Consider the following 15,931-nt stretch of genomic DNA (forward strand, 5'->3'; position numbering starts at 1 on the left):
CAAATGAGAAAGTTTGTTTTTCAATTTTTTCAAGCGTTTTTTAAATTTTTTTTTTATTTAGTCACAAAATGTAGGCCTTAAGATATTTCACATTCTGTAACATGTCAACAATTGTCAGGTCTTGATAACGATGCCTTAAAACAATAAGCAATAATTTTCTCATGTTGTCAGTGAGACAGAAGAACTAACATTACATTCCTGAAGGCAATCAGTTATTCTAAGATTAGTTTATGGTGAAAATCAACCACTTGTAAATAATGTTGAAACAACAGAAGTGTGGAAGGAAGGATGGAGAAGATCTTTAAAAATATATAAAAAAAAAAAGAAAAACTATTATAAGCACCAATTTGAGACAAAGAAAAAAAAAAGGCTACAGGTCTGCTGGTGGGAATCAAACTGCATCTCTAGGATTTGAATAAATAATTTTATTATTGGTCAATTCAGTTCATAATTTGATTCATGGAACACTTTCTATGTTGAACATAAACCTACAAGAATTTTACATTTCATTATATCTCAGTTTGCTAGGCTAAGTAAATAACTGTTCAATTATCTTTGGGACATAGAAATAATAGGAAAAAAAATTACATTTTTTTTTTTTTTTTTCCCACTTTGTGTACCAACCTGCCTTTGATCCTATGACAAAAACTTCTGTTTTTAAAGTAATCTAAATAATAAAAAAAAAACCTACCATCAAAACATGTTAATTTATAATGTATTTCAGCAGAAGTTTGCTAACAAAAGGGTTAAACAGCTCATTTGAGAAAGACGAAATTGTAAGAGCGTCTCTATATTGAAATCAATAATACACTCACTTAGCAATAAACAGATGTTATTTGAGTCTCATCCATGGGCCTGTTGGTGTTTTCAGTCTCAAATTCATGATTTATAAAATCTAATATAATTTCTTATTGAAAATCTTAGTAGTAAATTATTTTTAAAAAACAGTTGTAATCATAAAATAATTAATGATCTCCTTCACCGGTACTTATTTTATCAATCCTGGACGATGAAAGGTAAAGTCATCTCTGGCATGATTTGAACTTAGAATGTAAAATGGATTCAGAGACAAATATAAGCATTTTGTCTGACACTCTACTGCTTCTACCAGTCCAACACCAGAAATAATGAAATAAAGATTGTTCAAAGGTCTATAGCAGTTACGTATGTATTCTATCTTTAAGCAAATTTTTATAATAGTATAAAACCCTAGAATTTACTTCCAGCAGGCCTTAGTTAAACAATCCTACGATAGAAGCCACACAACTAGGATATGACAGAAAATTAATTTTGATTTGGTAATTTATCTTTGTAAATATTTCACTTCATGATTATAGATCAGAGAAACCTTGAAAAGTAATAAAAATAATTCTACAAATCCATTGCATGTGCAGATGTACAGAGCCATAGAAATATTGGTTTCTCATGTAACTGGATGGATAAGACCTTGAATTGTAAGGAAGAATTATAAAAGTAACTCCTCTCCTTCACCGGTACTTATTTTATCAACCCTGGACGATGAAAGGTAAAGTCAACTCTGGCATGATTTGAACTTAGAATGTAAAAATGATTCAGACACAAATATAAGCATTTTGTCTGACACTCTACTGCTTCTACCAGTCCAACACCAGAAATAATGAAATAAAGAAACCAGTTTCTAATTAAATATTTAATTAGTAAGATACTTCTATACTGTTAAATATTAATCAATTGTCTTGCCCATTTAGCACTTATTGTTACAAGGTAGCTATGCTTAAAACTTGTGATATTTAAATAGTCTATAAACTCAAAATTATTAGGGTTCACATCAATGTAAGATTTAGATATTTTAATATCCCAGAGAATGTGTTTTTTTAAGAAGGTTGTCTGATTTAACCATTCCATTGAGTATCTTCATGAAATACAAATATTTAATGAATGGTTCTCCTTCCAGTCCCAATGTCAAAATGTTGAACAGAATTTGAGTTTTCTATAAGAAAAAAGTTTCTAAGATGTCCCGAACAAGTGAATTAATATTACATTAGTGAAAACACAAGTGGTTGAAGCAACAGGTAAGAAAGTAACATAACTAGTTGGTTACCTTATTGTTCTGAGTTCAAATCTTAAGGTTAAGATTACATTTCACCACCTTGGAATCACTACACTAATTAACAGTAATATATTGGGGTAGGGGGTGGAGTAACTTCAACGGCCTATATTACAATCTTTACAGAATTGGTCATTCATAAAGGATGAGATCTTTATTAAACATTGTTGAGCAATTGTTAAATATGAAAACAATTCTAACTGAATGAAGAAAATAGTATTTAAAATATTTTAAATAATTTTTATTAAATTTCCATGTGTGAAATTTTAAAAGTGACAATTGTACAACATTTCAAGTCTTCTAATGTACAAAGATGATGCTAACAACACACACTGGAAACTTCATGTGATGGCTAATTACTTGGTCATTTCATTCGACATATTTTAGTTGATTAATTTATGTACATTAATTCATTCATTACTGAGGGTTTGTTACTAATGTTTTAGTAGCAGAAATTTGTATAAGTGTTTGAGGTAAGGTGACACAGACTGATTGGAAGAAATTAGTAATTAGCCTATTGAACGGTTTTCAATTTGATGGCTTACCATCTTTAGGCTTACACTAACGCCTAGTTCTCCGTCTTTGACCTTATTCACCTTACATTAGAGCAAATGAGAACAAACAATAACGATGTGCTGAACTAATTAAGTAGTAATTAATGTTTACTTTGATGGTTTACCAAATTGAGGTTGAATTCTCTACTAGAAGAGACAGAAAAGAGACATTAACATTAAACACAAGACGTAAGTGCAAGCATAGATGTATGACTAAGAAGTTTGCTTCCAACCATGTAGTCTTAGGTTCGATCCCACTAGGTGGTACCTTGAGCAAGTGTCTTCTACTAGAGCCACAGATTAATGAACACCTTACGAGTGGATTTGGAAGACAGAAACTGAAAGAAACCTGTTTTGTGTGTTTATATCTCCTTGACTTGACATCACATAGTGGTTGTAAATGAGTGTCACTGTCATACAAGCAGTACCATTCATTACCAGTTTTCTGAAAAAAAATGTCTGGCTATGGGGAAATATTACCTTATTTGGAAACAAGTCAGCAATAGCAACAAGAAAGGCCATAAAAAAATTTGCCACAATGAATTCCACGATGACCCATGCAAAAATGTAGAATTGTGTGTTAAATGATAATGATTTTATATGTACGTATGTATATATTGTTGTCGTTTCCATGCTAGCATGACCAGACTGTGTTTAGGAGTTTAATGAAGCAGATTTTCTACAAGTGGATGCCCTCCCTGTCACCAACCCTCACTTGTTTCCAAGCAAGGGAATATTTCCCCACAGCCAGACATATCCACACAGAATACCAGGAATGAATGACACTGCTTCTATGACCGATACGCATTAACAAATCTCATGCAATGTCAAGACACACACACACACACACACACACACTGGGCTTCTTTCAGTTTCTCTCAACCAAATCCACTAACAAGGAATTGGTCAGCTCAGAGTTATAGAAGAAGATACTCTTACCCAAGGTGCTCCAGCAGGACTGAACTCAAAACTACGTGGTTGGGAAGAAGCAAACGTAACTACAGAGCCATGTTTGTCAAAGATGTTAATTTATGTTAGCTTTGAGAGTTAATTTTAATAAGCTAATTTACATAATTACAGTTTTAGAGGCAAGTAGTTAAAATGGTATAAAAATGGTAAACAAGGACCTGTTGCTGTTCAGGTATGTTAGTTAAACAAAGCCAACATAATAAGATATGTATACCAAGATACTTGTCCAGTTAGACACTGAAAATTAATTCTGTATTAAAAATATATTACTTATTTTCATTACTGTATTTATTTTGAGATGCTCTGTGTTTCTTTCAATTAATTTTAAATATAACAAAGAATTTAGTAAAATAACTTAGTTATCATTCAGCTAGTGTTAGGAACATAAATCGTGGCTAAGCTTTGGGGGCAGATTTTAATGCAAAACTTATGAAAACAAGACATTTGTACGACAGAGCCAGAGGTGGTTTCAGCCGGGTTGGTAACGAAAGGGTTTAAAGAAGCAAAAAATAATATAAAGTGAAGTGAGATCATTGTTGGATCATTTCATACAGAAGAAAGACTGCTGAGTGCAAAGAATGACGGAAAAAGACAAGTATTAATAGCAGACTTTTGTCACAGTTTAAAATCAGCACAAAATAAAATAGCTTATCTCTGTCACCTGATGTACATCTATTTAGAAATATATTCTGTCATGTTTGCAATTAAAATGTCATTGCATAAAGAAATGCATACTTTATTTTCAGTTCTTTTAATTTGTCAAAAATAAAGTCAATGACTATGAGATGGGAGAAAATTTAAAGGAAGAAAGTAAAACAGTTTTATGAATAAATCATATTGAATAGACTTTGCTCTTTAAACACTAAGCATCCTTTACACTTGACACTTTGTGACCAAACAGTTCTGTTTCTAGTGATTCAACAACATTGTTTCATAGAATCTGATTCAGGAAATTTAACAAAATGGTATTCTAAACTAATCATTAGTCAATGATTTTTCTTAAAAAATATAATCAACAAATGAAAGGAAATGAGTTCATTATATGATGTCTAAGATGGAAAAAGATGGATTACAAGAAGTACTGTGTTTATAAGGACTTGACAACCATTTTGCTAACCCCAAGATCAGTCATAAGAATAAATTTTCAACTACTAAATAATAAAATGAGTTTTAAAATTCTACTGGAGAATTAAAGCTGTATCACCTGCAGGACTAAATTAATAGGTGAAGCAATCATTTTTGAAAAGTCACAAATAACATGAAAATATTAACAAAAAAAAATGTAATAAGACTTGATTGTTTTTGTTTTAAATGAAAACATTCACCAAGTTTCTGACTGGAAAATAATCATACCAGATTTTAGCCTTAAAGTCTAAATTCCTTGGAATCATACAGGTAAGATAAATATTTAATTTCAAATTTAGTCTTTATAATAAGAGAAGGGAAAGATCTGAAATAAAGACCATGAAGTTACAGCACTAAAAATATGTGACAATTCTAAGGAGACAGATCAAATATTCAACACAAATTGGATTTATCTTTAAAAAAAAAAAATCATGTTAAATTACATGTTTCGAAATTGTTAAAATTGGAAGACGAATATACAAGTAGAATATTGATGAAAATTTTACTTGAGACTGATACGAGTATAACACACAACCTGTCTTCACTCTATACAGCTGTAAGACAAAGTTGGTGAAAATCATTTTTTCAGAGACGTAACTATTATTGAGGAGAAAGTAATATACAGACATTTAACCCAAAAGATTTCTTGCCAGAACAAGTGAGAAGTAAAATGTGAAAGACTTTCTAGAAATGTATCTGATGAATACCAACTTTGGAATAAACTTAGTTACTCCACATATTGATTGATGACGAATAAATTAATCAAATTAAATAATTTTGAATCTTGTTTCTCTGTATAACTGGAAATCATGGTCCCATCAAGAGACTAGACAGGTATTTCTGAGAGACAAAATGGAGAAAATAAAATGTCATGGAGTTATTTCTGAAAACAAGTGAAATATTGTGAAAAACAAAAACAGAATTGTATCTAAACAATAAACAAATATATAAAAGAAACCATTTGGAATTTGCTCCAAAGCGAAAGAGGTAATTGGTAATGTGAATGATAGAAAGTTCTTCTCAAACATTAAAACAGTGAAATGTTTCTGGTTTGAAAGATTGCGCTAGAAAACAGTCAAAATCAGATTCATTAAAAGAAAAAAGACAAAATTGAAAGAAAAAGAATTCAGCTAAACAGGAATGTTTGTAAATAAATTTTGTGGGAGTTATGGTCAAGATGTTCTGGGGGAAAAAAAAAGTTTTTATTTGCATTCTTTTTAGAAAAATGAGACTAGCAACTGAAGTTATTGTCACTGTAGGCCTCATTCTCTTTTCTTCTCTCCTAATTCTAAGTGCAGTTCCACAGGTGACACACCAGTCTACTTTCAGATGGGACTGAAATGGGACTGAATCTGAAGAAGCAAACAAAATCACTCCTATCAATTCACACCGTATTTTGTTTGAGGTGTCTGATAAAATGTCAGAATTGCTTCCAACTTTTACATGATTGTAAAATGATTTGTTTTATTTGACAAGGGATTTGTTTAGATGTGTGAGGGCCTGCAACTGTAGTCTTCTGTCCATAAGAAAAACATTGACCCATAATAGGATGACTGACATTCCCAGTCACTGAATAGACACACACACACACACACATACATGCATGTGTGTGTGTATATATATATATATATATATATATATATAATATATATATATATACATACTACATGTATATCTATGTGTGTGTGTCTCCTCTTGACATCACAGTATTGTTGTAAATGAGGGTCACTGTCATACAAGCAGTGTCATTCATTTCCAATATTCTGCGAGAACTCATCTGGTCAAATATATCACCTTGCTTGGAAACAGGTGATGGTTGGTGACAGGAAAGGCATCTGGTCACAGAAAAATCTGCCTCAATAAACTGTCCAACCCATGCTAGCATGGAAAAGTGGACGCTAAAAGAAATGAATGATGATGATGTAGTGTAGCTATTCACAAATATACAACAGGAATATACATACTGGCCTTGAAACTGTTGTACAACGATGCCACCACCAATCTCTGATTAGAGTATCATAACAACTGGCATCATAACAAGAACAATGCACGCACCAACAGAGAAAATATTTAGAAATATTAGAAAATATTTCAAAACAATAATGTTGATTTCCTATCATGTGGATAAGATTTAATCCAGGAAATATATTCAGTAACCAAATTCTAACAGATCAAATTTGGTCACTCAATGCAACAACTTTCATTCAAATAACAATTTCAGCTTAAAAAAATAAAAAATAATAGTTCCCGATTGTTGGAGACCTGCAACTTTTCTCTCACCAACTTAGCAGCTATCATCTGCCCAGCTAATAATAAAGCTTGAAAAACTATATACATACATACATACATATATGTATATATGTATCAACTGCTGACTACGTCTACTCTTAAAAGAGGAGGTCTCCAATATTTTTTTTTTTATTTCTGTATATCAGGGTAATTTATTTTATGTTTAAAACTAGTGGTGGAAATGTATGCATGTTTCATATGTAATGTGTGTGTGTGATCATTTGCACGTGCGTATGTGTGAGTTTGTGATATGTCTCTTACACACTAGTTGATTGTTTGAAAGAAGCTGCTACAACAATCAAGAGAACAGCTTTAACTATCACAGACCACGATGACATGAAGGTATCAGTGTTGTGTTGTTGTAATGTTTCAGGACCAACAGACAGGCCAACGTGTCTAACTTGTAGCTTTTCCTCCAGTCCACAACAGAAACACTGCACAGATACAGTGTAAAGATGTACAGAGAATATGAATGTGCAAGAAAATGCAGACTGAGTCGTTCAGTAAGGGATCTTATTTTGATAATACTGTAGCATGTCGTAGGTTTTGCCTCGCCAATTTAGGTAACAGTCACGAATGATTTTCAGTATGAAATTTGCTGCATCTCGTTCATTGGCTTGGGGAGCAAAGCGGCTGCGCAGGAGTTTGATAGTTTGTCCACGGAAACATGGTAGTCCAGTGTCAAGCATCAGTGATACAAGAGATACCACAGCTTCTTGATAAGGTCTGTTAAATGTAAACAAAAAATCCAGATATATTAAGATTATTATACTATATGATTTAGGTAAACACAGTTTTTTAAATTAATTCAGTATCACAATTATGTATTTATGAAGATGTACTTGCATAGCAAGTGACTTGATCTGAGATCGTGTGCTAAAACAAAACCAATTGCAGCATGGAAGATGTTTGTAAGTCATTCAAGAACACACAAAAACTGTTAGTTTCACATCAACATTTAAATTTCATTTGTGTCAAAATATTTTCGTCCCTTTGAAACCATGACCTGTCCACTGACAAACCGTCATGATGCAGCACAAAGTTTTGTCAGTGAAAAAGGTCGCAGTTTCAAAGCAAAGAAAATATTTTGATACAAATGAAATCTAAATGTTGAAGTGAAACTTAACAGTTTTTGTGTGTTCTTGAATGACTTACAAGCATCTTCCACACTGCCCAATTATGTAATTATATATTTAATGCTGTTTATCTAAACGAAACAGCTGCTGAACACAAAAAGTGAATTATATGCAAAATGTACTAGTATATATACAGGGTGCAATGGGTATATTGTCACCATTTTATAATTTTTAATTTTGCGCATGCACGTTTGTCTTTGATTTTATTGACTACACAGTATAGCAGGGTCAGTTGGGCACCGTTTGTGAGAAAAACAGCACCATGACGCAATTCACTCTGCCAGAAATTTGGAAACGACATGCTGTACTGCTTGGTATTCTTGCTGGAAGCTTCAATACATTTCAGAGTATTTGGTTATGAATCTGGGAACAGTGCAGAGGATTCAGAAAGAGTTGGACAAGTCTAATGGTGATTACAAAGGTCTTTGCAGCGATGAGTAGTGATGGAGACATTATGCCTCCATTCATCTTCCCACACAGCGGCAGCCTCAACATAGAGGCCTACATCAAATGCCTGGCGGAGGTAGTGTTGCCTTGGGTCAAAAGGGTGGCTGCTAGAAGACCCTATGTCTGGCAATAGGACTCTGCACCATGTCATACAAGCAGGAGAACCCAGTCATGGCTGTCAGACAATTTCTGCAACCACATCATCCCCTAACATCTGGCCACCTAACTCCCCAGACTGCAACCCCCTTGATTATTATGTGTGGGGTGCAGTTGAGTGAGAGACCAACAAATGTCCCTTATAACACCAAAGAAGAACTGAAGGCAAGGATTATGGCAGAATTCACCAACTTAAACAAGGAGACCATTCCAAAGAGTTGCAGGAGGTTCTGAAATTGTCTGGAGGCCATGGTTGAAGCCAATGGCGATTTTATTGAATAAATTTACTCTTTATTATTTCAAGATATTTTTATGTAATTTTAGTAAAAATAGCTGTTAAAATGAGATGTCAGTGTTACATTCATTTCTGCGTAATATAGACAACAGTTTATTCACAGCACTTTGTATATACAAAAGTGTTGCTGTTTGATAAACAAGAATGTACGTACCTGATGGCCAAGAAACCTTGAACACAGAGCTCTAAGAACCACTGGAATGGTGGAGCTTCCATTTTACCACCCATTATCATCACCATTTCATCTGTTAGTTTAATGTCTGGTTCCCAGCCTAAATTTCCTCCTGGTGAACTCTCAAACATAAACCCAAAATCTGAAATAAAATTGATGAGGAAACATTTTGTCAGCATAAAGACAGATGTGGGGAAATTGGGATTGTCTAGGCCACAGTTTTGTAGGAGCAGGTGTATGGTTGATTAAATATACCCTACTGCATTACTGATATTCATATCTTTAGTTCCTGGATCAATGGGTCATTAATTGACCCATAACACCACAAGAGGAAAAAAATAAGTGGAATTTTCCCCCCATTTCAGCTGATATATCCTCCTGCCTTCATCAGGTGTCTTGGGGAAATTTTGAATCTGGGTTCTCATTCCTAAGGTATTTTTCAATGTTATTATTATTATTATTCAGGTCACTGTCTGGAATGGAACTCAAAATCTTGGGGGTAGTAGCCCACGCTCTTAACCACTATGCCCATGGGCATAGTGATTCTGAGTTCGATTCCAGGCAGTGACCTGAATAATAATAATAATAATAATAATAATAATAACAACAATATCGAAAAATACCTTAGGAATGAGAACCCAGGTTCAAAATTGGCCCAAGACACCTGATGAAGGCTGGCGGGTATATCAGCCGAAACGTTGTGTTATCAACAAACAAGATGAGGACAAATATCCGTCAAATGTAAATAATGTACATAATTCTTTATCTTTTTTTATCTTTTATCTTTTACTTGTTTCAGTCATTTGACTGCGGCCATGCTGGAGCACCGCCTTTAATCGAGCAACTCGGGACTTATTCTTTGTAAGAACAGTACTTATTCTATCGGTCTCTTTTGCTGAACCACTAAGTGACGGGGACATATACACACCAGCATCGGTTGTCAAGACATACAAACATACACGCACATATATGTATATATATATATATATATATATATATATATATATATATATATATATATACATATATACGACGGGCTTCTTTCAGTTTCTGTCTACCAAATCCACTCACAAGACTTTGGTCGGCCCGAGGCTATAGTAGAAGACACTTGCCCAAGGTGCCACGCAGTGGGACTGAACCCGGAACCATGTGGTTCGTAAACAAGCTACTTACCACACAGCCACTCCTGCGCCTTTAAAATGTTTAAAACCAATCATTAATTTCATTAAATGTGGCAATTTGTCTGCCCACTTTTTATTCTTCACAGCTCCCTGATCCCTAACAAACAGCTCATGATGGCTACAGCTGAAAGACCAGAGTCAGCAAGATATCAACATATAAAGGAATATGTCACTAACAAATAAAACAATAATAGATGTCATCTTCATCATCATCATTATTTAATGTCTTTTCCATGCTGGCATGGGTTGGATGGTTCGACTGGAGTCTGGAAAGCTAGGAGGCCAAACCAGGCACCAGTCTGATCTGGCAATGTTTCTACAGCTGGATGCCCTTCCTAACACTAACCACTCCAAGTGTGTAGTGGATGCCTTTTACATGCCACTGGCACAGGAACCAGTCGGGGTAAGGGGGTTGGCATAATGTATCTTACGATTTCGTATTAAATATTTTGAAAATTATATCATTTTTACTAGGTTCAAGATCTAAAACTTATGAGGAAAGGAAAGTGTTATGTTGTGACTTTCATACATTTCCCAAGAAGTATCAACCATTTCAATTTGGCATTAGAAACAAGATGTGGTCTAAGTACACCAATGGTTTACCACTGACTTAGCACCATTTATGACTCTTCCACGCTGTCGGTTTCTTAGAACAAAGCTTCAAATTTATAAGGTAGAAGAGAAATATGGGAAGTTGTGATGTTCATGCATTTCTAAAGTCATTCGTATCTCTTCAGTGGAGTATTAACCCTTTCGTTACCGTATTTCTGTTGAGATGCTCTGTGTTTCTTTCAATTAATTTTAAATATAACAAAGAATTTAATAAAAGAACTTAGTTATCATTCAGCTAGTGTTGGGAACATAATTTTTGACTAAGGTTTGGTGGAAGATTTTAATTCAATGCTTAAGAAAACAAGACATTTGTACAACAGAGCCAGAGGCGGTTTTGGCCGGGTTGGTATCAAAAGGGTTAAAGACAATCTACTTCAAGTGGACATGCCCATATGAAACCAAAGATATTTTAAATAGATTTACTTACCAATATGAACAATATGGCCATCACCATCTAACATTATGTTTCCATTGTGTCGGTCTTTGATTTGTAAAATGTAGCTGATTACACTGTAAGCAGCCATGCTCACAATGAAGTTACGCCTTGCCTAAAAGAGACAAACAACAACATTTTGAAGACCTTGTAGGTTACTTCACCTTATACATCGTTAATTTTACATCATACCTTTGTTAGGTAAAAGTTTATAACAGACCAATCACTCAATAGCATCCCTAACAATGAGTGGGACTATGCAACTAAGATGGAATAAAAACCACAAGGTATTTCATCCTACCCCATCCTTCCTGTACTGCCACTTATCACCTCGTCTTTCCTAAACTATTTCTTTTGCCTTCTTCCTCACCCCTACCTCCATCTCTGACCATCTGCCACTCTCCTCTAACACTCTTATCATTTATCCACCCACCCTTCTCAATCTTCATATTCATTCTCTCTCTCTCTCTCTCTCTCTCTCTCTCTCAATCTAATGCAAGACACTGCTTTTTGGGGTACATTTCCAGTGAGGTTCTTGGAGAATATATCCTGTGAGGCCCATGGGGCACATGGAACAAGATGACATTTGCTGACCAATTCCAGCACTAAACAAAACAGATTTCCTTATATCTTCCAATGATTTTTTATTTATATCTTTATTGTCTCTGCAAAGTACTGCAAGATAAGGGACAATCCCGTAGCCATTTGACTGTAAGCCACAAGAAAAACTGTTGAAAGATGAGCCCCCAAATGTGTTTCTATGCAATTGCTTGACTTGCTAGAAGCCGCAGCCTTACAATCCTTAAATGATATGCTGATGGAAGAAAGGATACATTGGACAGTCAGATCGGTGATACCAAAAAGCCTGGAATATCTTTGATAAAAGGGATGACCTGGAGTTAAGCTACTAATGCTATTAATACTACTATGTAGTTCTGAAGGAGATAAAGAGAAAGAAGAAGAAATGCTGAGAATACTTACAGCTTGGAAGTCTGTGGTGTCTTCATCACCGTATTTATTTATGAAATATTGATACATATCTATGTCAGTCTGTCGACCAATTTGGTCTCTCGATTTGGCATTGGGAACACACTCAATGACACCACACTGTTGAATAAAAAAGGAAGAAGAAAAAGAAGAGTTTCAATGTCATGGATTAATCTAACAATGATTATATTATAAACTATATAAATGATATTTACTGGAAATTACGCAATCATATTGATGATGATGGTGATTGCAAAATCTTGAAATTTCTTCTTACATATATGAGGGTGAGTCAAAAAGTAATGCCATTTTGTTTAGGACAAGTATAATTACCAACACAGGAACATGTATTATACATCAAAATGAAGCTGGTCCTCTGTGAATCACTTCCCTATTTCTCAACATAGTCACCGTTTCTCTCAATAGCAATGTTCCACCTTCAGATGAGAGCATGTATCCCTGTCCTGTAAAATTCTGTTGACTGTTCTTTCAGCCACTTCTTCACTACAGTTTTCACTTGTTCATCACTGAAATAATGTTTGCCTCTCAAACCCTCTGTCATGGGGCCAAAGAGATGATAGTCCAGTGCTGATGATAGTCCAGTGACAAGGAAGTGAAAATTGTAGTGAAGAAGTGGCTCAAAGAACAGTCAACAGAATTTTACAGGGCAGGGATACATGCTCTCATTCGAAGGTGGAACATTGCTATTGAGAGAAACGGTGACTATGTTGAGAAGAAGGGATGTGATCCACAGAGGACCAGCTTCATTTTCATGTATGATACATGTTCCTGTGTTGGTAATTATACCTGTCCTAAACAAAATGCCATTACTTTTTGACTCACCCTCGTACATATCATCATGTAATATCCGTTTTCCATGCTGGAATGGGTTGGACAGTTTGGCAGGAGCTGGCCAGCTGCAGAACTGCCCAGGCTCCAGTTCTCTGTTTTGACATGGTTTCTACAGCTTGATTCTCTTCCTAACACCAACCGTTCTACAGGGTGTACCAGGTGTCTTTTAGGTAGCACTGACAAGAGTGGTTTTTACATGGCATCATCACAGGAACATATGTACATACACGTGTATGTAGGAAGAAATCTCAAGAAGAATTTGCAATCATCATTGTCATCGACTTCACAAATATCATCATAAATAATATCCTTGTCATCGTATTACCATTCACTTTTCCATGCTGACATGGGTTGGACGGAATTTGCTGGGGTAGCTTTTCCATGGCTGGATGATGTTGCCATCACCAATCTCTCTTTTACTCTTTACTTGTTTCAGTTATTTGACAGCAGCCATGCTGGAGCACCGCCTTTTAGTCGAGCAAATCGACCCCGGGACTTATTCTTTTGTAAGCCCAGTACTTATTCTATCGGTCTCTTTTTGCCAAACCGCTAAGTGACGGGGACGTAAACACACCAGCATCGGTTGTCAAGCAATGCTAGGGGGACAAACACAGACACACACATACATACATATATATATATATACATATATACGACAGGCTTCTTTCAGTTTCCGTCTACCAAATCCACTCACAAGGCATTGGTCGGCCCGGGGCTATAGCATAGGACACTTGCCCAAGAAGCCACGCAGTGGGACTGAACCCGGAACCATGTGGTTGGTTAGCAAGCTACTTACCACACAGCCAATCACCTTTTTTTGACAAGCGATGTAATATTTCTCCATGACCAGACATATTCTCATGGAAGACTGGAAATAAGGACACAGTGTGTATGATGGTAACAACACACACATACACACACACACACACTCTCTCTCTCTCACTTGTTGAGCTTTTATTTTCCATCTACGAAATCCACTAACAAGGCTTTGGTCAGCCCAGGGCTATAGAAAAAGCCACATTTGCCCAATGTGCCATGCAGTGGAACTGAACCTGAAACCATATGATGGGGAAGTCAATTTCTTACATCATTGTATAATCACCAGCAAATATTTCCCTTTCTCACAGTTTACCAATTAGAAGCAGTGGTAGGTTTGTGGATAAACCAACTTACCCCAGGATTAGTCGCAACAACTCTGTATGGCTTCAAATAGAGCTCAAGACCAGCCAATTCAAATATATTCTTGAACATTGTTATCACTTGTAACGCCAACATATCCTGAAACATAGAATTAAGATGGTCTTCAGTTCTTTAGAAATTAGGGTTTTTTTTGTCATTAGAATATAACTGACATATCTGTGATATTAGACATATGAAACATGATAAAATTACATCGTCCAGTGTTTTAAATCCATGCTTTGTCCCCCGTTAACAGGGGTGGCCAGATCTACCTCAATGTCATAGCAACTGAGGTAGGCAGGTGCAGCCCACCCCAGCCTTTGGGCTGGTTGGTGCCCATTCTCCTTTGCTATCATGAGGCTTTTTTGGATCTGGATTTTCTACAGGGAACATGCCCTTGCTTACCCCCAACCTCAGTTTCTAGACCTGAGTGGTCCCAAAAACAAGGCCTCTATCACGATTTTTAAGAAATGTGGTGGAAAACTAGCTCAGGAAGGCAGGGGTGCTACTCCCTAAGACCCCTTCCGGTGCCACCCCCTCACCTAAATATTTGGCATGGTGTAGCCAAGTCTTTGTAGTCAACTTGAAAAACAGGCATTAAGTCACCACTTCCTCCAGAGGCTCACACAGCAGAATCTTCATCAAATGTTAACAACCTTTCTTGTCTCCGATGCCAAAAGCTACACTGAAGTTCAAAGTCCAGTGGAAGAGAGGGTGGCAGATGATTATACACCTTCAGTGGACGATGTCTGTTGTCAGCCACTGCCAATCATTTTAGACTCTTCACCATTGGACTAAGGTAACTTAATGGTCAAGACTGTACAAGGTGCAACAGTGAAGCCCCCCCCCCCATATTTTACACAGCTATGAATGTGGGTCTAGTAAAATAAGGCAGGTGATAACGGTGTCCGTGCAGCTATTTTACTGTTTAAGGTGGTGAACTTGGCAGAATTGTTAGCACAGCAGGCAAAATGCTTAGGGACATTTCATCCGTCTTTATGTTCTGAGTTCAAATTCCACTGAGGTTAAAACTTTGCCTTTCATCCTTTTGGGGGTTGCTAAAGTAAGTACCAACTCAGCACCGAGGTCAATGTAATTGACTTACCCCCACCCCACTCCAACCTTGCTGGCCTTGTGCCAAAATGTGAAACCAATCTTTTACTGTTTCTTTTCTTTCACCTCCCATCATGGTTTGGACTGGAGTACATTTATTACATACACTGTTGAAACATTGGCCAAGAATAGTGAATCTGGGACATTTTTTGCTGCACCCTATGGACTATCACATCTACCTCTTCTACGAACAGTGACTAATACTTTTGATAGAAAATATTTTTGTAATGTTTTAAGAGCTATCTTACATGAATTATATATATTTTACATTTTGTGCACTTCTGAGATACAGAGCCCTGTTAAACTATAAAAAAAAGAACCTGAAAAACCAGAATTTATAAAGAT

At 35.7% G+C, this 15,931-nt stretch overlaps 1 protein-coding gene across 11 annotated transcripts in view; it reads right to left on the reverse strand.

Moving 5' to 3' along the window:
* Positions 1-12: 12 nt before the first annotated feature.
* LOC115212901 (phosphatidylinositol 4-kinase alpha) overlaps positions 13-15,931 on the reverse strand; it is a 162,150-nt gene continuing 146,231 nt past the window's right edge. For 10 of the 11 annotated variants that reach the window (XM_029781704.2, XM_029781703.2, XM_036504208.1 and 7 more), the window contains 5 exons: positions 14,468-14,572; positions 12,437-12,562; positions 11,450-11,570; positions 9,212-9,371; positions 13-7,749 (listed from right to left, as the gene is read on the reverse strand). In XM_029781704.2, coding sequence (XP_029637564.1) covers positions 7,524-7,749; positions 9,212-9,371; positions 11,450-11,570; positions 12,437-12,562; positions 14,468-14,572 — 738 coding nt within the window. In that variant the 3' untranslated portion in view covers positions 13-7,523. The remainder of the gene's footprint in view (positions 7,750-9,211; positions 9,372-11,449; positions 11,571-12,436; positions 12,563-14,467; positions 14,573-15,931) is intronic. The other variant, XR_004999797.1, reaches the window with a different exon arrangement.

This window comes from Octopus sinensis, linkage group LG6 (genome assembly GCF_006345805.1).
Source record: "Octopus sinensis linkage group LG6, ASM634580v1, whole genome shotgun sequence".
Taxonomy (NCBI): domain Eukaryota; kingdom Metazoa; phylum Mollusca; class Cephalopoda; order Octopoda; family Octopodidae; genus Octopus; species Octopus sinensis.